This window comes from Rhinolophus sinicus, chromosome 2 (assembly GCF_057876585.1).
Source record: "Rhinolophus sinicus isolate RSI-liver-muscle chromosome 2, RSI-T2T, whole genome shotgun sequence".
NCBI lineage: Eukaryota > Metazoa > Chordata > Mammalia > Chiroptera > Rhinolophidae > Rhinolophus > Rhinolophus sinicus.
The window spans coordinates 75,998,310-76,014,272 of NC_142502.1; the positions used below are offsets into that span (position 1 = coordinate 75,998,310).

The 15,963-nt window shown below is 32.6% G+C and overlaps 1 protein-coding gene across 1 annotated transcript in view; it reads right to left on the minus strand.

The window, feature by feature from the left end:
• Nucleotides 1-15,963, minus strand: part of COL19A1 (collagen type XIX alpha 1 chain) — a 314,159-nt gene that overhangs the window by 139,010 nt on the left and 159,186 nt on the right. Inside the window, exon 15 of the mRNA XM_019749266.3 lies at nucleotides 3,971-4,024. Coding sequence (XP_019604825.3) covers nucleotides 3,971-4,024 — 54 coding nt within the window. The remainder of the gene's footprint in view (nucleotides 1-3,970; nucleotides 4,025-15,963) is intronic.

Here is a 15,963-nt window from a genome sequence, read left to right on the forward strand (position 1 = left end):
TGAATTTGCGTCCATTTCAAGGAACTTATAAAGCAGAATAAATCACTGAGTATATTTAGAAATAATCATTTGTAATGTGGATAATGTCAACAATACCTGCTCTAGCTACTTTCCCCTATTAATACAATTGTAAAAGAGCAGTAGTAATGACAAACCATGCTTAACAGCATATTTAAAATTCTATTACACTCTTCATTTCTAACACTGTTACTCTTGATAAAAGATAAAATTAAAGTAATATAAAATTATCTAGACTATACATATTTATAAATGGAATAAATTTGCATAAAACAGTGGTTGAACTTTACCATTTGAATATATTCCTCCATAATTATCATGAAGAATGCATAAGTTTAAATTATTCTTTAACCCACTTTCTGAAATGTAAGCTTTGCTAATGTACAATTTCAATTTGAAGCATTGTTATTTTTAAAAAACGTCATTTGAATATTTTTTCATTTCAGTTAGTCTTATAAAGACTCTCATAATTATACTACAAGTCAAATTAAGAAATGTGGGTGGGAAGGATGTAGATTTCAAATATGTTTGTACATGTTTTGATTATCATGCCACAAGAATATCAATGGTAGACAAGATGGCAGCCTTTGCTGGTGTTACATAGAGCTGTCAGACCCTGTTCTATTCAGGATTTATCAATGATTTTAATGTAGGCTTATCAAAATTTAAGGTGATGTAAAGCTGGGAGCTATTTCTACAGAACAATAATAATAATTAAAAAAAACCCAGAACGGTATTAGGGACTAAAATCCAGAAGATGAAATTTAACAATGAATCATTCAACAATGTGATTCAAAAAGGTAACTGTGCAATAACAGGATGGGTGAAGATCTGACTTGGCAGAAGTTTTTATTAAAACAACAGTACAAGTCCAAAGTGCAATATCAGTACAAGTCCAAAGTGCAATATCACTGTACTCTTAACAATTTGTTAAGAGTGTATATCTTAGATTAAATGTTCTTAACACACACACACACCCCTCCGCCATCTCAAATCTAGGGAGTGTAAGATTTTTTTGGAGTAGAAATTAAATATTTGTTTATTATTATTTTCTACTTTATTGAGTTATAGTTGATAATTTAAAACTGTATATATTTAAGGTGTACAACCTTGATGATCTGATATACTTATACATTGTGAAATATTCACCACAATCAAGCTAATTAACATATCTATCATTTCACAGTTACCTTTTTTATGTGTGGTGAAAACTTAATATCTACCCTGTTAGCAAATTTCAAATATACAATACAGTATTGGTAATCTATAGTTACCATTCTATACATTAGATCTCCAGAACTTTCTTTGCTTAACTGAAACTTTGTACCCCTTTACCAACATCTCCCCGTATCCCCCTCCCCCAACCCTTCATAACCAACATTCTACTCTCGGTTTCTATTATTTAGATATTTTTAGATTCCACATATAAGTGAGAAGATGCAGTATTGGTCTTTCTGTGTCTGGCTTATCTCACTTAGCATAATGTCTCCCAGGTTCATCCATGTTATCACAACCACATTGGCAGGATTTCCTTCTTTTTTAAGGGTAATTAATAGTTCATTCCAGAATATATATATAAATTCTTTCTTTCTTTATCTATTCATCTGTCAATGGACATTTAGATTATTTTCATACCTTTGCCATTATTAATAATGCTGCAGTGAACATGGGAATACAGATATCCCTACACTATCTGTACAAATTGTTATGTTTCATCTTTCTGATAATAGCCATTCTAACAGCTGTAACATCTCACTGAGGTTTTGATTTTCATTTCCCTGATGATTAGCAACGTCAAATACCTTTCATATACCTGCTGGCCATCTGTATGTCTTCCTTTGAGAAATCTATTCAGTTTCTTTGCCTATTTTTTAATTGGGTTATTGGTATTGTTCTTTGTTTTGTTTTGCTATTAAGTTGCATGAGTTCCTTATATATCTTGGATATTACCTAGAGAGTATAATTTATCACTCAGTTTCCAGGAAGGGGTGTTACTAGAAGGAAAATGTTCACTGGATGCCGAAGACAGAATTTTATTCAGCAACACGGCTCTAGATGCAATAGACATTTTGGCCATCACTGTAGGAAAACAGGATGAGAAGCCTGGAAATTAGCTTCACAAGGTCATTCCATCTAGTCCTCTGCCTCCAAAGCCTTAAATGCTTAAGACAGCCTCAAAAGCACAGATCTACAGAAGTAATTTTTAATTTTTTCCCTGAGACTATTTAAAACTTTGATTCAGGTGGACTAATGACCTCTTAAATGAAAAGGGGCTGGAGAGCTAAAGAGGAAACTACAATTGTACACTCAGGTGTTTAGAGCAGAACCCAAATATGACTACTTTGTAAATAATTTTAAAATATCAGCATAGTTGCACTTACTAGCAATGTACTCTACCCTAGTTGCTTAAAACTTCAGTTTCTCCATGAAGATCATAGTAGAACCTACCTCTTAGGGCTATTGTGAGGAATAAATTAAATAATAATTATGAAGTATTTAACACATTATGTAGGTAGCCCATAAATGTTAGCCATTATTTGCAAAATTATTCCTTTCTTAGTCATCGAAACTTATTAATCCCTTTTGTGTTCACAGAACTAGCCACTGGGAATAATAACTGGATATAAGATTTTTAAAACTAAACAAACTTGGATATCATTCAGTCCAATTTTATTTTCCTAATTGAATCTTAATTGTAATGCCAAAAAACCAATAATTAAAAACAGAGCAGCTCGAGTGAAAGGGGTCAGTTAAAAGAAAGAACAAAGTACAATGCCGTACACAGAAGCCTTGGCTCAGTCTTGGGCCACAATGGAAGTATACTGCTGCTTTTGGTGAAAGGTTTGCTGGCCACATTTTTCTGTGTCCTAAACAAGACTACATATGTTCAGTCCCACCTGACACCCCCAGCAGGTCCATGAGTGTTTCCTAGGAAAGACTATCAGAATGTTAGTGGATCAAGAATTCATATAATAAGAGAAGGAATTAAGAGAATTGGCATTGTATTAACCAGATAAGAGGTAAGCCTTGGTAAAATACACCACTGGTCCTCAAATACTTGAAGGACTCTAATATATCTGAGGCAACAAATTTATGTGCCAGAGGGTAGAACTGGGAATAACAAACAATAGTGACTAAAAGACAGATTTGGGGTTAATATATTGGGACAGTAAAAGAGAATATGGGATCTAGACAAAGAAGCCACAAATTCAAGATCTGGTTCTAATATTTATTAGTTCTTTGATTTTAGGCAAGTCTCCTGAACTCTAAGCCACAGAATCCTCACCAGTAAGGTAACAGAAACTAATAATAGTCATATGAGAAAGCATACATAAAATATGTTGAGACTTAAAAATAATCCGAACATAGTAATAATAACAATAAGCCACAAGAATGGGGTGCCCTGTTGCTGAAAGTGTTTAAGAGAAACTGATTATCACTGCAGGGGTTCTTTTTACTGGGGACCGTAATATACCTGGCTAGAGATCAAAGGTAATTGCTATACTCCCAATTGCAAGTTCAATTTACTCACTTTCTATGTAGTTTATCTCAGAGTCATTAATGTCAATAATTTGATTTGGCTAAGAATATAGTTAATATCCACAATCTTTACAAAATTCACGAACAGGCTGAAATTCCACAAAGATAACCATCAACCTAACTCTGCAAAAATCAGCTTAACTCTAACCCCCAAAATGTGACCAGATATGCTTTAGATCAAATTACCATTAATTCATTTTACCCAAACTGTCTCTGTACATTTGTGCTGCCAATCTTGAAAATATATAGAATTTTCTGGATTGTCTCTGCTAAATCTCAAATTTCAGCCTTCAGATAGCTGCTATTCTCCTTATGCCCATCTGCTTGCTATATTTTGGTTTTATTTTTGTTAGTGTTCAGAAATAAGAAACTTGAGTTAATAATGCCTGCCAGTTGTTCCATGCTTACTTACCCTCTGACCCTCTTTTCCAGGTGGACCTTGGGGGCCTTGAATCCCCAGGGAACCCTATGAGGGGGAAAAAAAGGACACTTTAATAGACTGTTTCATGTACAACTGCCTCACAAAGAATGCTGTTACAATTAATACCGACTTTACTGATTAAATAAAACTTTTAAAGTGATTTGAGCTCTTCCAAGGTGAGACTATGTAATATATTAATTATGATGAATTGTCCTTCTTTGGCTGGTTTACCTTCATAGTTAACTTCAGGGAAGAAAAAAAGGCTGTTCTAAACCAGGTGTGAGGTCCAATGTTCATTTCCAGTGATGAACCTCATATGATCAGAATCATGTTTCACCAACGTTCCATAAATAAATGATAATGATATTTGCAAGCAGAAAAAAATGCCTCTTTATACATTTAAATCCTATAGATAGAACTACATTTTTGATTGATACCTGTTTAATATCTTCTAAGAAAACAGTTATGATGTTTTTATATATATATATATATATATATATATATATATATATATATATATATTCATATATATTCATATATATATTCATGGCACTTAATTTTTAGTATCATACACATTATTTAATAATTTCTCATAATACTGTCAAGTGGTAGGGAAAATAACCATTTTGTCAGATCATAAAAAGGCCCAGGAAATCCCAGATGTGGATAATCTGGACGTCAAGTCTCCTGATTCTTACAGACCGTTACTATTATACAGGCATTCCAATTCACCACGACAATCAAAATGATGATACCGCTAGTTTTAAAAAATCTTCGGCAGTTACTGCTAAATTGTTACCTCTCTGAAAGCCTTTTCTTAGTTACTCTCCTGATGCTTCCTCCTTCCCTAGTCAAGCTTTAAACGTGGGAGATTTAGGTTTGTTTTCTTCTCAGTCCACATTCTCTTGCCAGTGGGTTTTGAACTCTCCAGGCCAATAATTCTAAGATTTATACCTCCAGTTTATATCCAATTGCCTGCGTGACCATACCCACTCCCCTATCTCACTGGGCATCTGAAATTGAACACATCAAACAGCGAATGTAGGATCCTCTCTCCAAAACCAGATCCTCTTCCAGCATTCCTCAACTCACTAAATCCACACAAAATCCTCTTGGTATTTCTTCATGCCAGAAATCTAGAACTCATCCTCCATACTTCCCTCTCTTAGACTTCTTTTTCACATTCAGTGACTAAGCCTTCCTTGATGTACCTCCAAAGTATATTTGGATCCATCCATTTCTCTCCATTCTACAGCTCATTATCCCGTCTTGCTTGCTCATCATCTGTAAGAGCTTCTAGTTGGCACTAGAAACAGACCCCACCATTCTCCACATCACGGCTAAACTGATCTTAAGAAAACCCAGCCTGACTGTTCCTGATTTTCCACATGAAGAGACGGGGCCTGGTTTTTCGGTCTTATAGTGCCTTACCGTTGTCCTTTAAAGTACTGATCATAAGTTCACTTAAATGATTATTCGTGTAATGATTTGTTTTCCCCACAAGGCTCTAAGAACATCAGGTAGAACTTGTTATCTTACTTAACATGATATGTGTCTACTACTGTCTGAGTGAAAAAAATCTATGCTGGGAAGTCAATTAATTCTAATAAAAGATTTTGGATAAAGGCAGTAATTTTCAAAGGGTTTTACAAATATTTATGACTAAATGATTATGTATTAAATGACTTAAATGGCTTGGAATAAAGGAGAAGTCTGGTAAAATATATTCAAACAAATCCAAATTTACTTTCATTATAGAAGAAACATTCTTTCATTACCTAATTTTTAAAAAAGGAGTATTCCTTTTTATAATATGACCTTTAAAAAAAAAAAGTCCTGGCTACCTTTAAACTAAAATATCAGGTGTGCTTATGACGACCTATAATTATTTATCATACATATTAATTTTTTTCATAGAAACTAAATTTTCATCATGTTGCAACGTGCATAATTTTACCATCTAATTCTATTTTGAATATAAAAAAGTTATAGACATTTTAATTTCAGATAGGTTTCATTTGAATAAAGTTGTCAAAATTTAGTATAAATTATTGAAGCTCATTTTCGAAAAGCATTATTTACAAAAAAATTCTACATGTTTCAATAATCCTGTTTCCCCAAATCTTTCTGACTCCTCCACAAAACACTAATAAAAATGTATGCATCTATTACTTTCATTTCTTTTATCTACTGTTGGAAAAATTTAATGTTATAAGGACATGTGGAGACTATGTCTTATTGATTTAGGCAGGAATAAAAACCAGGGAACGAAAAGAGTGATTCAATTTGTTGCTATGGAAAATATCTGCCAAATGTTATTTAACCAAGGAAAGTTGGCTAATTAGGACAACTTTAGGATGATACATTCCTAATGTGTATGAGAAAAATGATGAAAACCTAATATACCAAGCATTAATTACAATATAATTACAGGGAGTTGTGTCATTATTTACAAGACTGACACAATCTTGGATCTAGATTAAACTCTCCCTACCCTTAGGAAACTATTATCATTTCATGAATAGTCAAACTTATATATAACATTTTTGATATCCATCCAAATGCTGACAGCTTTTACAGTGTTTTTAAACATAAGTTACTAAAACATACACACACCAAACATTCATCAAGGAAGTACAATTAATTCTGAGGCATATATAACAAAAATTAAATTTTCTTTACATTTTGGAGAAATTATATAACAACAGCCTACATGATGCAAAAATATTAAACCGGACTTATTAATAACATGTATTCTGTGGTTTAAAAAATATTTATGAGAACCTTTTGTGTGAAAAATCCTAATAGCAAGCTAAGGTACACGCATGTACATAAACCCACTATGTGCCTCCTGGATGTTTATGATGCTGAATCCTCCCTCCACACTCACCTTTGTTAAGTCTAGGACCCAATTAGGAATTTGATGAAAAATTGGAAAATTAATTTTAATCTCCAATAGATTATTCACTATTTTAATTATTCATGACCAATTTTTAATCCTAGCCATGTTGCATTAATGTTCAAAATATTTTTGAGCTGTATTAATCGAATATTAGCTGACCGTTACACAGAAAAACAATGTAAATATTGTCAGTAAAACACAAGTAAACCACCTGCAGAAAAATCATATTTTTCACGAAGAAATTAAAATTTGGGATGATTTATTACTTATAATTATCCAGCTCACTTCTCCTTTCATTTAGTAAAGTTGAAGAATGGATTTACTTTTCACTTACTGTGAAAATTATACCTTTCACTTATTGTGAAAGATATACCTAAGCTCCAGCTTCCTTAAATTAATCTTGGTAGAGTTCAGCATTTGTCTCAGAACCCCTCCTAAAATCCTTTCTTACCCTGGCCTTGTAAATGCCATTATGTGTGTAGTTCACTTATTTTCTTAGCTGACTATGAATTCTAGAGGACAGAGGATCATTTTTTTTTTTCCCTATCTTCTGCAATACTTACAGGATAGACTCAATAAACACTTAGTAAATTGGATCATAAGGAAGAAAACACTGAGATAGAATAATACGAGGTGGTGGTGGTGGAAAGAAACTGGTTTCTGCTCTACATATAATCAAATTTATTTTCAAAACTTGGACTTGGACTTAAATACCACATCAGAGAGCTTTTGGTCTTGTCAGCATTCCTCATCTAAAGTGATAGATAATTTCATTCCCTGATATCTAAGAGTAAAACTGCCTTACAGTTCCTTTAAGAACTGATCAGTTCTTATGACTTCATTTCTAATATGGACCTTATTTAAATCTTTGACTACTACTTGAGATTTTACAAATTTATATCATTTTTCTACTTAGAGAATCATATCTGAAGTATCTTTATGCACAAGGCATATTTGCATAATCGGCACATTATCTTCTCTTTTGATTTAATTTGCTGAAGGATAATGCCTATCCATTTTTATCTACTTTTTCCATTTTCTTAGTCTGCCATGAAAATAACTGTAAATTGGGTTTTTCCTAAAATTTAGCAAACATAAAGATTTATTGCTTTTCAGAAAGAGAAGTTTGAGAATGTAATTAGGACATTCATGATATAAACATCTACATACGTTTATCAAGCATTTTTTAATGGAATTCAGAACGTTAAAAATGTTGACCAAGAAAGGAATTCATAAGGCTGTTACCTCTTCTGGCTAGGATAAAAAAATATGCAAAAATAGTTCAATCCAGCTAAACACTTCTGAGTTCCAGGATAGCAATTACAGTGTGTTACATTTCACATAGCTCTCTCTGGACAATCTGCTGATTATCTACGACAGGCTAGAGCTTATCATCATGGAAGCACATGTAAATATTTAACTGGGAAATCACTTAGAATTAACTGGTTCAGAACAGAAATTTGAAGTGTTTAACAAATATAGCAGATGTTTAGTAGAGTTAATAGGGAAGGTTAATTGCAAATGAACACATTTGCATTTGTGAAAAGAGGCAAGATATAGTCATAACTTCTCAGTCAAAGAAAAGAGCTGAAGTAAAAAAGGGAAGTTTCATTTTAATATTATTTGCACTCCCTTGCCAGGAATGTTGCAGAACATATGATACCTAAAATTGACTTCAATGAAAATGTTATGCAAGTAAGTGTACTTTAAGTGTTATGATTATTGCTTTAGAACACGCTTCATAGACTTGGAACATAAGATTAAGCAAAAACTGAACAAATTCTTAGAATACCACCAGGGCATTTTCTGTGTTTCAAACAGACTATACAAAATTAAAATTTAAAACAGAGTTTATCTGTTTTTATAGAAAATTTCATGTCTTTACTATGAGAACAATGGGGACACACTTTATAAAAGTTGGAGACATCAGAACAAATGACAAAAAGCAAGTAAGCAATATACAACAGATGTGTAGTCCAGTCATGGGAAGAGATTTTCATATTAGTTATGAGAAGTGGCACTTACGGCTGCTTATGTTAATACCTTAAAGATTGACCAGTTTTATGTTATTTCACAGAATTATAATGACACAAGGAAGAATTTCCCTTAGGGTGTGTAAGTATTCAGAAAAGGAATTCTACGTCATATCTAAGAAGCCTATCATTTTATCACAAGCAGTTGCCAGTGCACACTAGGAAATACATATCTTTGAAATAAAGAACAATAGAATCTCTTGCATATACTAAGAAACACCGTTTGAAACCTATCCAGTAACACTGACAAGAGTAGAATAAGAAGAGCTGTCACTAGAAAGAAAACTCTATGAAATATTTGTGTGGACAAGAATGTTTCAATCATTATCATTTACAGTAAACAGGTTCCATAACTGGATGGACAATTTTATCCTACCTTCAACAATTTAAAAAATAGAGGTCATTTGTAGTACTTTCACAACTTAATTTCATTTGAAAGCCTTGGCAGCATTTTAGACATGAGACATAATGAATTATGATTGTTCCATCTGGTTGCAGGGATAAATTTTAACAATACTCTTTTTCTGTGTTTTCTGAATTAAGAAATTATATCATTTTTAATCATATAGATTCTGAAATAGCATGTTCTAGGCACTATTGATTCAGCCAATAAAACTAGAAATATTATATATTAAATAATAGAATATATAGTCTGTAAATTTGGAATCCTGTGGGACATGTACTTACCAGAAATTTTCCTAACAATGATTTTTGCCCCTTTTTGAGACATTCCATTTCATAAGTTGTACATGTCCTCAGTTTCTTTATACTTTGCTTATTGTTTTGCACAACAGATTGCATTTTGGGAATGGATGAATGATTGCTAAGATTCTCATTCTTCATACTTCTCTTGGTACTTCTGCTATAGTGAGAACATTAATTGCCATAGCTACAGAAATTCCAATTTAGAAACTGATATTATTCATCAATAAATCCCACTTGATACCAAAATAATTCAAGTTATTTTTAATACTTATGTGGTAGTATTATAAAGTAGATGCTATAGTTCTATGTGGAGGTGTTTGTCCTTCGTTAGAGAAAGAAATATAACCTAATTCTTTAATTTAGCTTATTGGTGGGGATTAAGTACTTAGTTTTCCAGAAAAACAACATGAACTGAAGAAATTAAAGGATATAATCAATTTATATACTTATTAATAAGAATTAGAACTAATGAAGTTACTTAAAATGACATACCATTTCAAATAATATAGTTTCATATTTGGTAATTATTCATGACTCACCTTCATTTATTTGTTGTAAGTAATTTCATATTTTGATCATTTCATATTTTTAATTTTTCTTGACTATGAAAAACTATGTAGATTTGCTTTACTTTGGCCCTAACCTAATAAATGAAATGGTTTGATTTCTGTTCGCTCAAGGCTCTATTAACAAGTAAGAAAACTGATAGGTCATGGTCTGTCAAATCCATTTGTATCATCTATCTTAACGATTTATGTGAAAGAGAATATGATTGATTCAGTTTTAATGATTTAGTCTGATCAAATAATAGTCTGCATTTTGGGTTATTGGTCTTTTTAAAAACTTGTTTGTAGGAGTCTATCTATATATTAGGAAATATATTCCTTTGTGATGATATGAGTTGTAAATATTTTTACCCAGTTGGCCATTTGCATATGTCTATATCTATATCTATATATTTTTTTGCCACACAGGGACTATTTGCTGGTGTGGTCAAATTTACTAATTTCATTTTTACTTTTTGGGCTTTTTTTATATTTATAAAGTTATCCTTTATTAATTCCTTTTAAATTTCTGTATTTTCCATAGGACTTCTCCAGTTTAGTTCTTCACTTTTCAAATTTCAATCCATCTTGTATTTTTATTGGTATAGGAGTGATGAAAGAATCTAACTCTTTGTTTTTCCAAATGTTATATAACGATCTACTTATTGAAATATGATGTATATTATTTTCAGTACTTAGTTTTTTAACTACATAAATGTACTGATTTGAAAAACATTAAAATTTTATTTAAAGCACTAATTAAGGCAAATAAACTGATTCTCATAGTTAACTTATTGCATGCATATTCAAATTTAGCATTTGAAATAGCAAGGAATTGCCCTAATTTTTATACCTGGCAATTTATCCTAAAGTATACAGCAAATAAATTGCTATTACTGTTAAGAAATTGTTCTCAAAATGCAATAATTTGCCACTAATTTGGTTAACACAATGGCTATCATTACCATGTAAAATATATATATTTTTTATCATCACTTTGTCTTTAGTTTCAACTTGCGCTTACTGGTGGCAGAACCAAGGAGATGGCCTTTACAGATCGAATAAGCCTTGTTAATTCTGCAGAACACTTGAAAAAATTCCAGGGTAGCTGATTAAACATTGAACAGTTAATTCTTAATTGACAAGACCAGTGAGAACTCCCTATGAATTAAGACTTAACTATACAATGCATTTGGTAATTTGTGCACTAACCAATGGGTAATGTAGATACGTTGTCTATGTATAGGCATTTTGTGGCTATTAAGTGAGAAAATGTATCCTAGCAGTTTTTATAGTGACAAAAAAGATTAATCCTTGAAAATATTAGAATTCTGAGACTCAGTAAATACATCTGAAAGATACCTCCATTATTTGTGGAAATTATATTGCATGTTAATGGACAAATCAGTCTATATACAACTATTTCTTTAAACACAACCTTTTAGAAAGGAGTCAAACATTTACCCTACATAATCACATATGCTTGATAGATTGAAGAACTTGAGGCTGTGTCAGTGTAACTCCAGTTCAGTGCAAGTGGCATTAATGAGATTAGTTGTGATGTGTCACATAGACCCCCCCAGGATGTTGTATCCTTGTAACTTTTCAATCTTCTGGGTTGGCAACATGATGTGTTTTACAAATAACCAGAATGTGATGCTATCAAAGCCAGGAACAAACCACTTAATTTTCAAGGTACCAATCAAACACTAGAAAGTTGGCATAAAGGTAAATTACAATTAATGTTTTCTTAATATTTCAATGAAATGTTGCATTCAGAAAGTTATTTTCAAGCTTCTGAAAAAGAATAGTGTAGCAAGTGAACAAATCAAGATAATTTGAGAATTAATGTACTAATTTAAAGCTATAACAAGCAAGCAATAGTGAGTAAAAGGACAATGTGAATAACATACATAAAGACTTTCCTATTTGCACATAACCAAAAGGTAGAAGCCTTTCTATAACATTTCATCATCATTTCTACAAGTCCTTCAACAACCTCCATACACTCACAATATTAAATTAGAAAAAGGATAGAGAATTGGCATTGAACAACATACAAAAAGACTGCCTGTCAGAATTCCATTCATCACCTTATTTTACATAAGTTATTTTATTTAATTCTAACAACTCTAAGAAATGTAATTTTTTCCCTTTCACAGATGAGAAAACAAACTTCCTAAAGATAACACTGCAAATAAGTTGGGGACCTGAGCTCTAAACTCAAGTATGTCTGACCCTAAGACTCTATTCTACTTCTAATATATTCTACTTCCACTCCCAAAGAAATACTTGGAGCATAAGATTTATTTGAATATGCATCGTTAGTCCAAGAATGAGGTTTCAAGTCAGTCTTACCAAATTTAAGACATAGGATCTGCCTTTACATTTTTGATACATAAAGATATTAAACATTCCAGGACATACTATATTAGGAAACTAAGAAATGGTTGTGAAACAGGATGTCATTCTATAAAAATGAAATTTTAAAAAAAATGAACAGCACAGACTGAAGGGAAGTAAGAATAGCAACGTCCCAGAAGGCATATGAAGATTAGAGTAGGTCAGAAGCTAAATGAAGTAGCAGTGCAGTTAGCAGTGATGTGGTAAATGAAAGAACAACCATTTGCTAGGATTTGTTTAAAAAGGGATACAATACCTAAGAGCTGGTTGTTGGAGACAATTCTCCACCAATTTTTTGCATTTCTACTTGTTTTGTGAGTGAGCCACTAACTGCTCCATGTGCTGAACTATCTTTTCACCCTTCGGGTGGTTGCCTAGTCCAAAGGGGACCTAGATGACTCAAATTTAATTCTGGCTCAGCCACCTAGATACTATCGTTGTCTTGACTGACATGGTCCTAGATTAAAAAGATAACGGCCACTTGGTTTAGTATTCTGCTCACTCAGCATTCTTATGGTAGCCACTGGGCTAAAGCTGGGGACAGTATGGGTCTCTACGTTTTATATATATATATAAAAATCTATGTCCTTGTTGATGAACTTGGACTGATGTCTCAAGTCGAGGGGAAAGGTCAATTCAGAAACTTAAGGAGAAAATCATCTGGCTTCCTAAAATAAACTTGGATAATTTATAGAATTTGTTCAATTGGTTGGGTCTGGGATCCTGGGAAAATGGTTGGGACCAATACTATAGGTTGGCCTTGTCTACTTGCTTGGAGTCCTGGTACTAGTCGCCTTCATCAAATGCCACATGGGACAAACAGAACAGTTTTCATCCCAGCCTTGGTTGCTTACTGTTAATCAGACTGGCTGGTGAAATAGCATACTACTCCTAGGAGAATTTGCCAGAAGCCAAGACAGTAATACAGAAATGGCTCAATATTGTTGGGAGATTGGGAGACAATGGGTCTTTCATGTTCTTCCATATCTTGTGAGGGAGGTGCTAATTGCCTTTTTGTTCTGGACTATTGACTTTTGAGATGTTTATATAGGAAAGCAAAGGGCAGATGTGCTTACTGTTCAGAATATTAAAGATAATGCCTCCCTTTGGGTAGAAGGGCCAGTTTCTTTGAATATGTGAGAAAAAATTTGGGTTTCCTAAGCTTGGAGTTCCTTAGTTGTGACACAAACTTACTGCACATGCTGTACCTACCTGGGTTACTACTCCAGAGGCCTGGCAGCAGGGTGACAAATGCAGACATGAAGCTCATGCTGCCATGACTAATACCACCTCTGTCTCTGGCTCAGGCCATAAAACTGTGGCAGGTTACACTGTGCCTTACGAGGAGGGTAAAATGTCATGCCTTTTACCGTTCAGGACACTGATAAGTGAAACCTTTCTTTACAATGGGAATATATCTGATTTAACTAAAGAGTTTTGTATATTTAATCTCTAACCTTTTAAAATAATGTGATGAAACAGAGAGGGTTTGAAGAAAAAATATCATTAAAGGATATCTGTTGCATCATAGGTGGCTAAACAAATTAAAATTCCTTAGGAAATGTAAAAGAGAAAAAAATAGAATTTTAGACATGGAAATGACCTTTAAAACCTGCTTGGACCCCTAAATATTAGTGGGTGACATGCCCAAGGTAAAATAAATAAATAAACAAAAATAAAAATAGTTGCATATTTCAGGGTAGGTTCTGGGTTTCTTGACCTTTCAGCCAGTGTTTCTTTAACTATTTCTCAAAAGATGACTTAGTAGTGGATTAAAATATATAAAACTTCTGTTCAGGTCTGCAGCACATTGAACAGAGAAGTTAGGATTCTTCAATTAAGGAGATAATCCCAATTGCTCACAAACATCATGACTCTCAGACAGATAAAAAAAATAATAATCAGGGGTAGTAAGTGACATCAGGATTACCACTGCTGAAAATTTTCAATGTGGAAGAAGGTGACAGACAACCTGCCCTAAATTAATCAGCTTTGGTTGCTGAAAGAGCGAATCTTTTCTTCATTATGATGTTCAAGTCAGTGATCTTATGTGATCCTCTAGATATTTTCACTGTAGGATTTGGTAATATTTTACTTTAATAATATGCTCATCAGTGAAAAATGTTTCCGCTACCTATGAAAAAGAAATATTTATTGAGTGAGTACCTATACTGCACCAACTACTTTAAAAAAAACAAATTAATTTTTATTAAATTTATTGGGTGACATTGGTTAGTAAAATTATATAGGTTTCAAGTGCACATTTCTGTACTACATCATCTATATGTTGCATTGTGCACCAACTACTTTTAATCTCTGGGGGTGCAGCTGTGCATAAAATAGACAAGATTACTGTCCCTGTGGAGGTTATACCAGAGGTAAAATACAAAATACTTCAATTTAGTTTACATTTACTAGTTTACTTACGAGGAAAGAACTCTACCCATAAAGATACTGCAATTATATGAAAGTTCTCCTGGAACATTTCTTAGCAATGACTTCATAAAAACCTCTAGATTCTTTTCTATTGATATCTTTACGACTGAATATTAATCATCATAACAGTAAGAATACTAGTTAAAAGTTAAATACTATTTACCAGGAGCCAGTCATTTTTCAAAAAAATTTACATATACTATTTGTTTGGTGCAAAAGTAATTGCGGTTTTTGCAATTACTTTTAACTTTTTAAACCGCAATTACTTTTGCACCAACCTAATAATTAACTTAATCATCATCATAACACCATACAATAGGAAATATTATTATCCCATTATATAGATGATGAAACTAGGGCACAGAATGGTCAAGGAACATGGCAAGGTTCAAACCCAAGCAGTTTGAATCCAGGGTTTGTATAACTCCTAAGCTATACTGCATGAATTTTTGGTTAAAACCAGTGGGGTAGTTAACTGGAACAAATATAATTCTAATCCTTTTAGAGAGCAATCATTTAAAAATTCACTTTTATAGATAGATCCCATTTTATATAAGGAGTCTACCAAAAAATTTTTAAAAATGCTTAGAGTGGAATTGAATTAAACTAAATTCTGTGTGGATTTATGACTTAAATGTATTTTTATGCATATAATTTTTCAAAAGTCTTATCCACTTTATAGTTTTCTAATGACATTTGAAATACACTTTAATGTATTTTTCTAGATTGCTGAATATCTCAACATGAAAGTCCCAAAATGCCAATGTAGAGCATTTTTAGGAAAGACAATTTTACTGTTATGTTTTTAAATGTATAATTTAGAGTTACGATAAAAACAATCTGAAATATCTTTTGAAACAGAAGTAAACTATAAACAGAAGGGCAGAAGGAGCTATTCTCAAATCATTCATCTAATGAAAGATACATAAATCACCTCCCTGTCAAACGAGCTGATGGTAG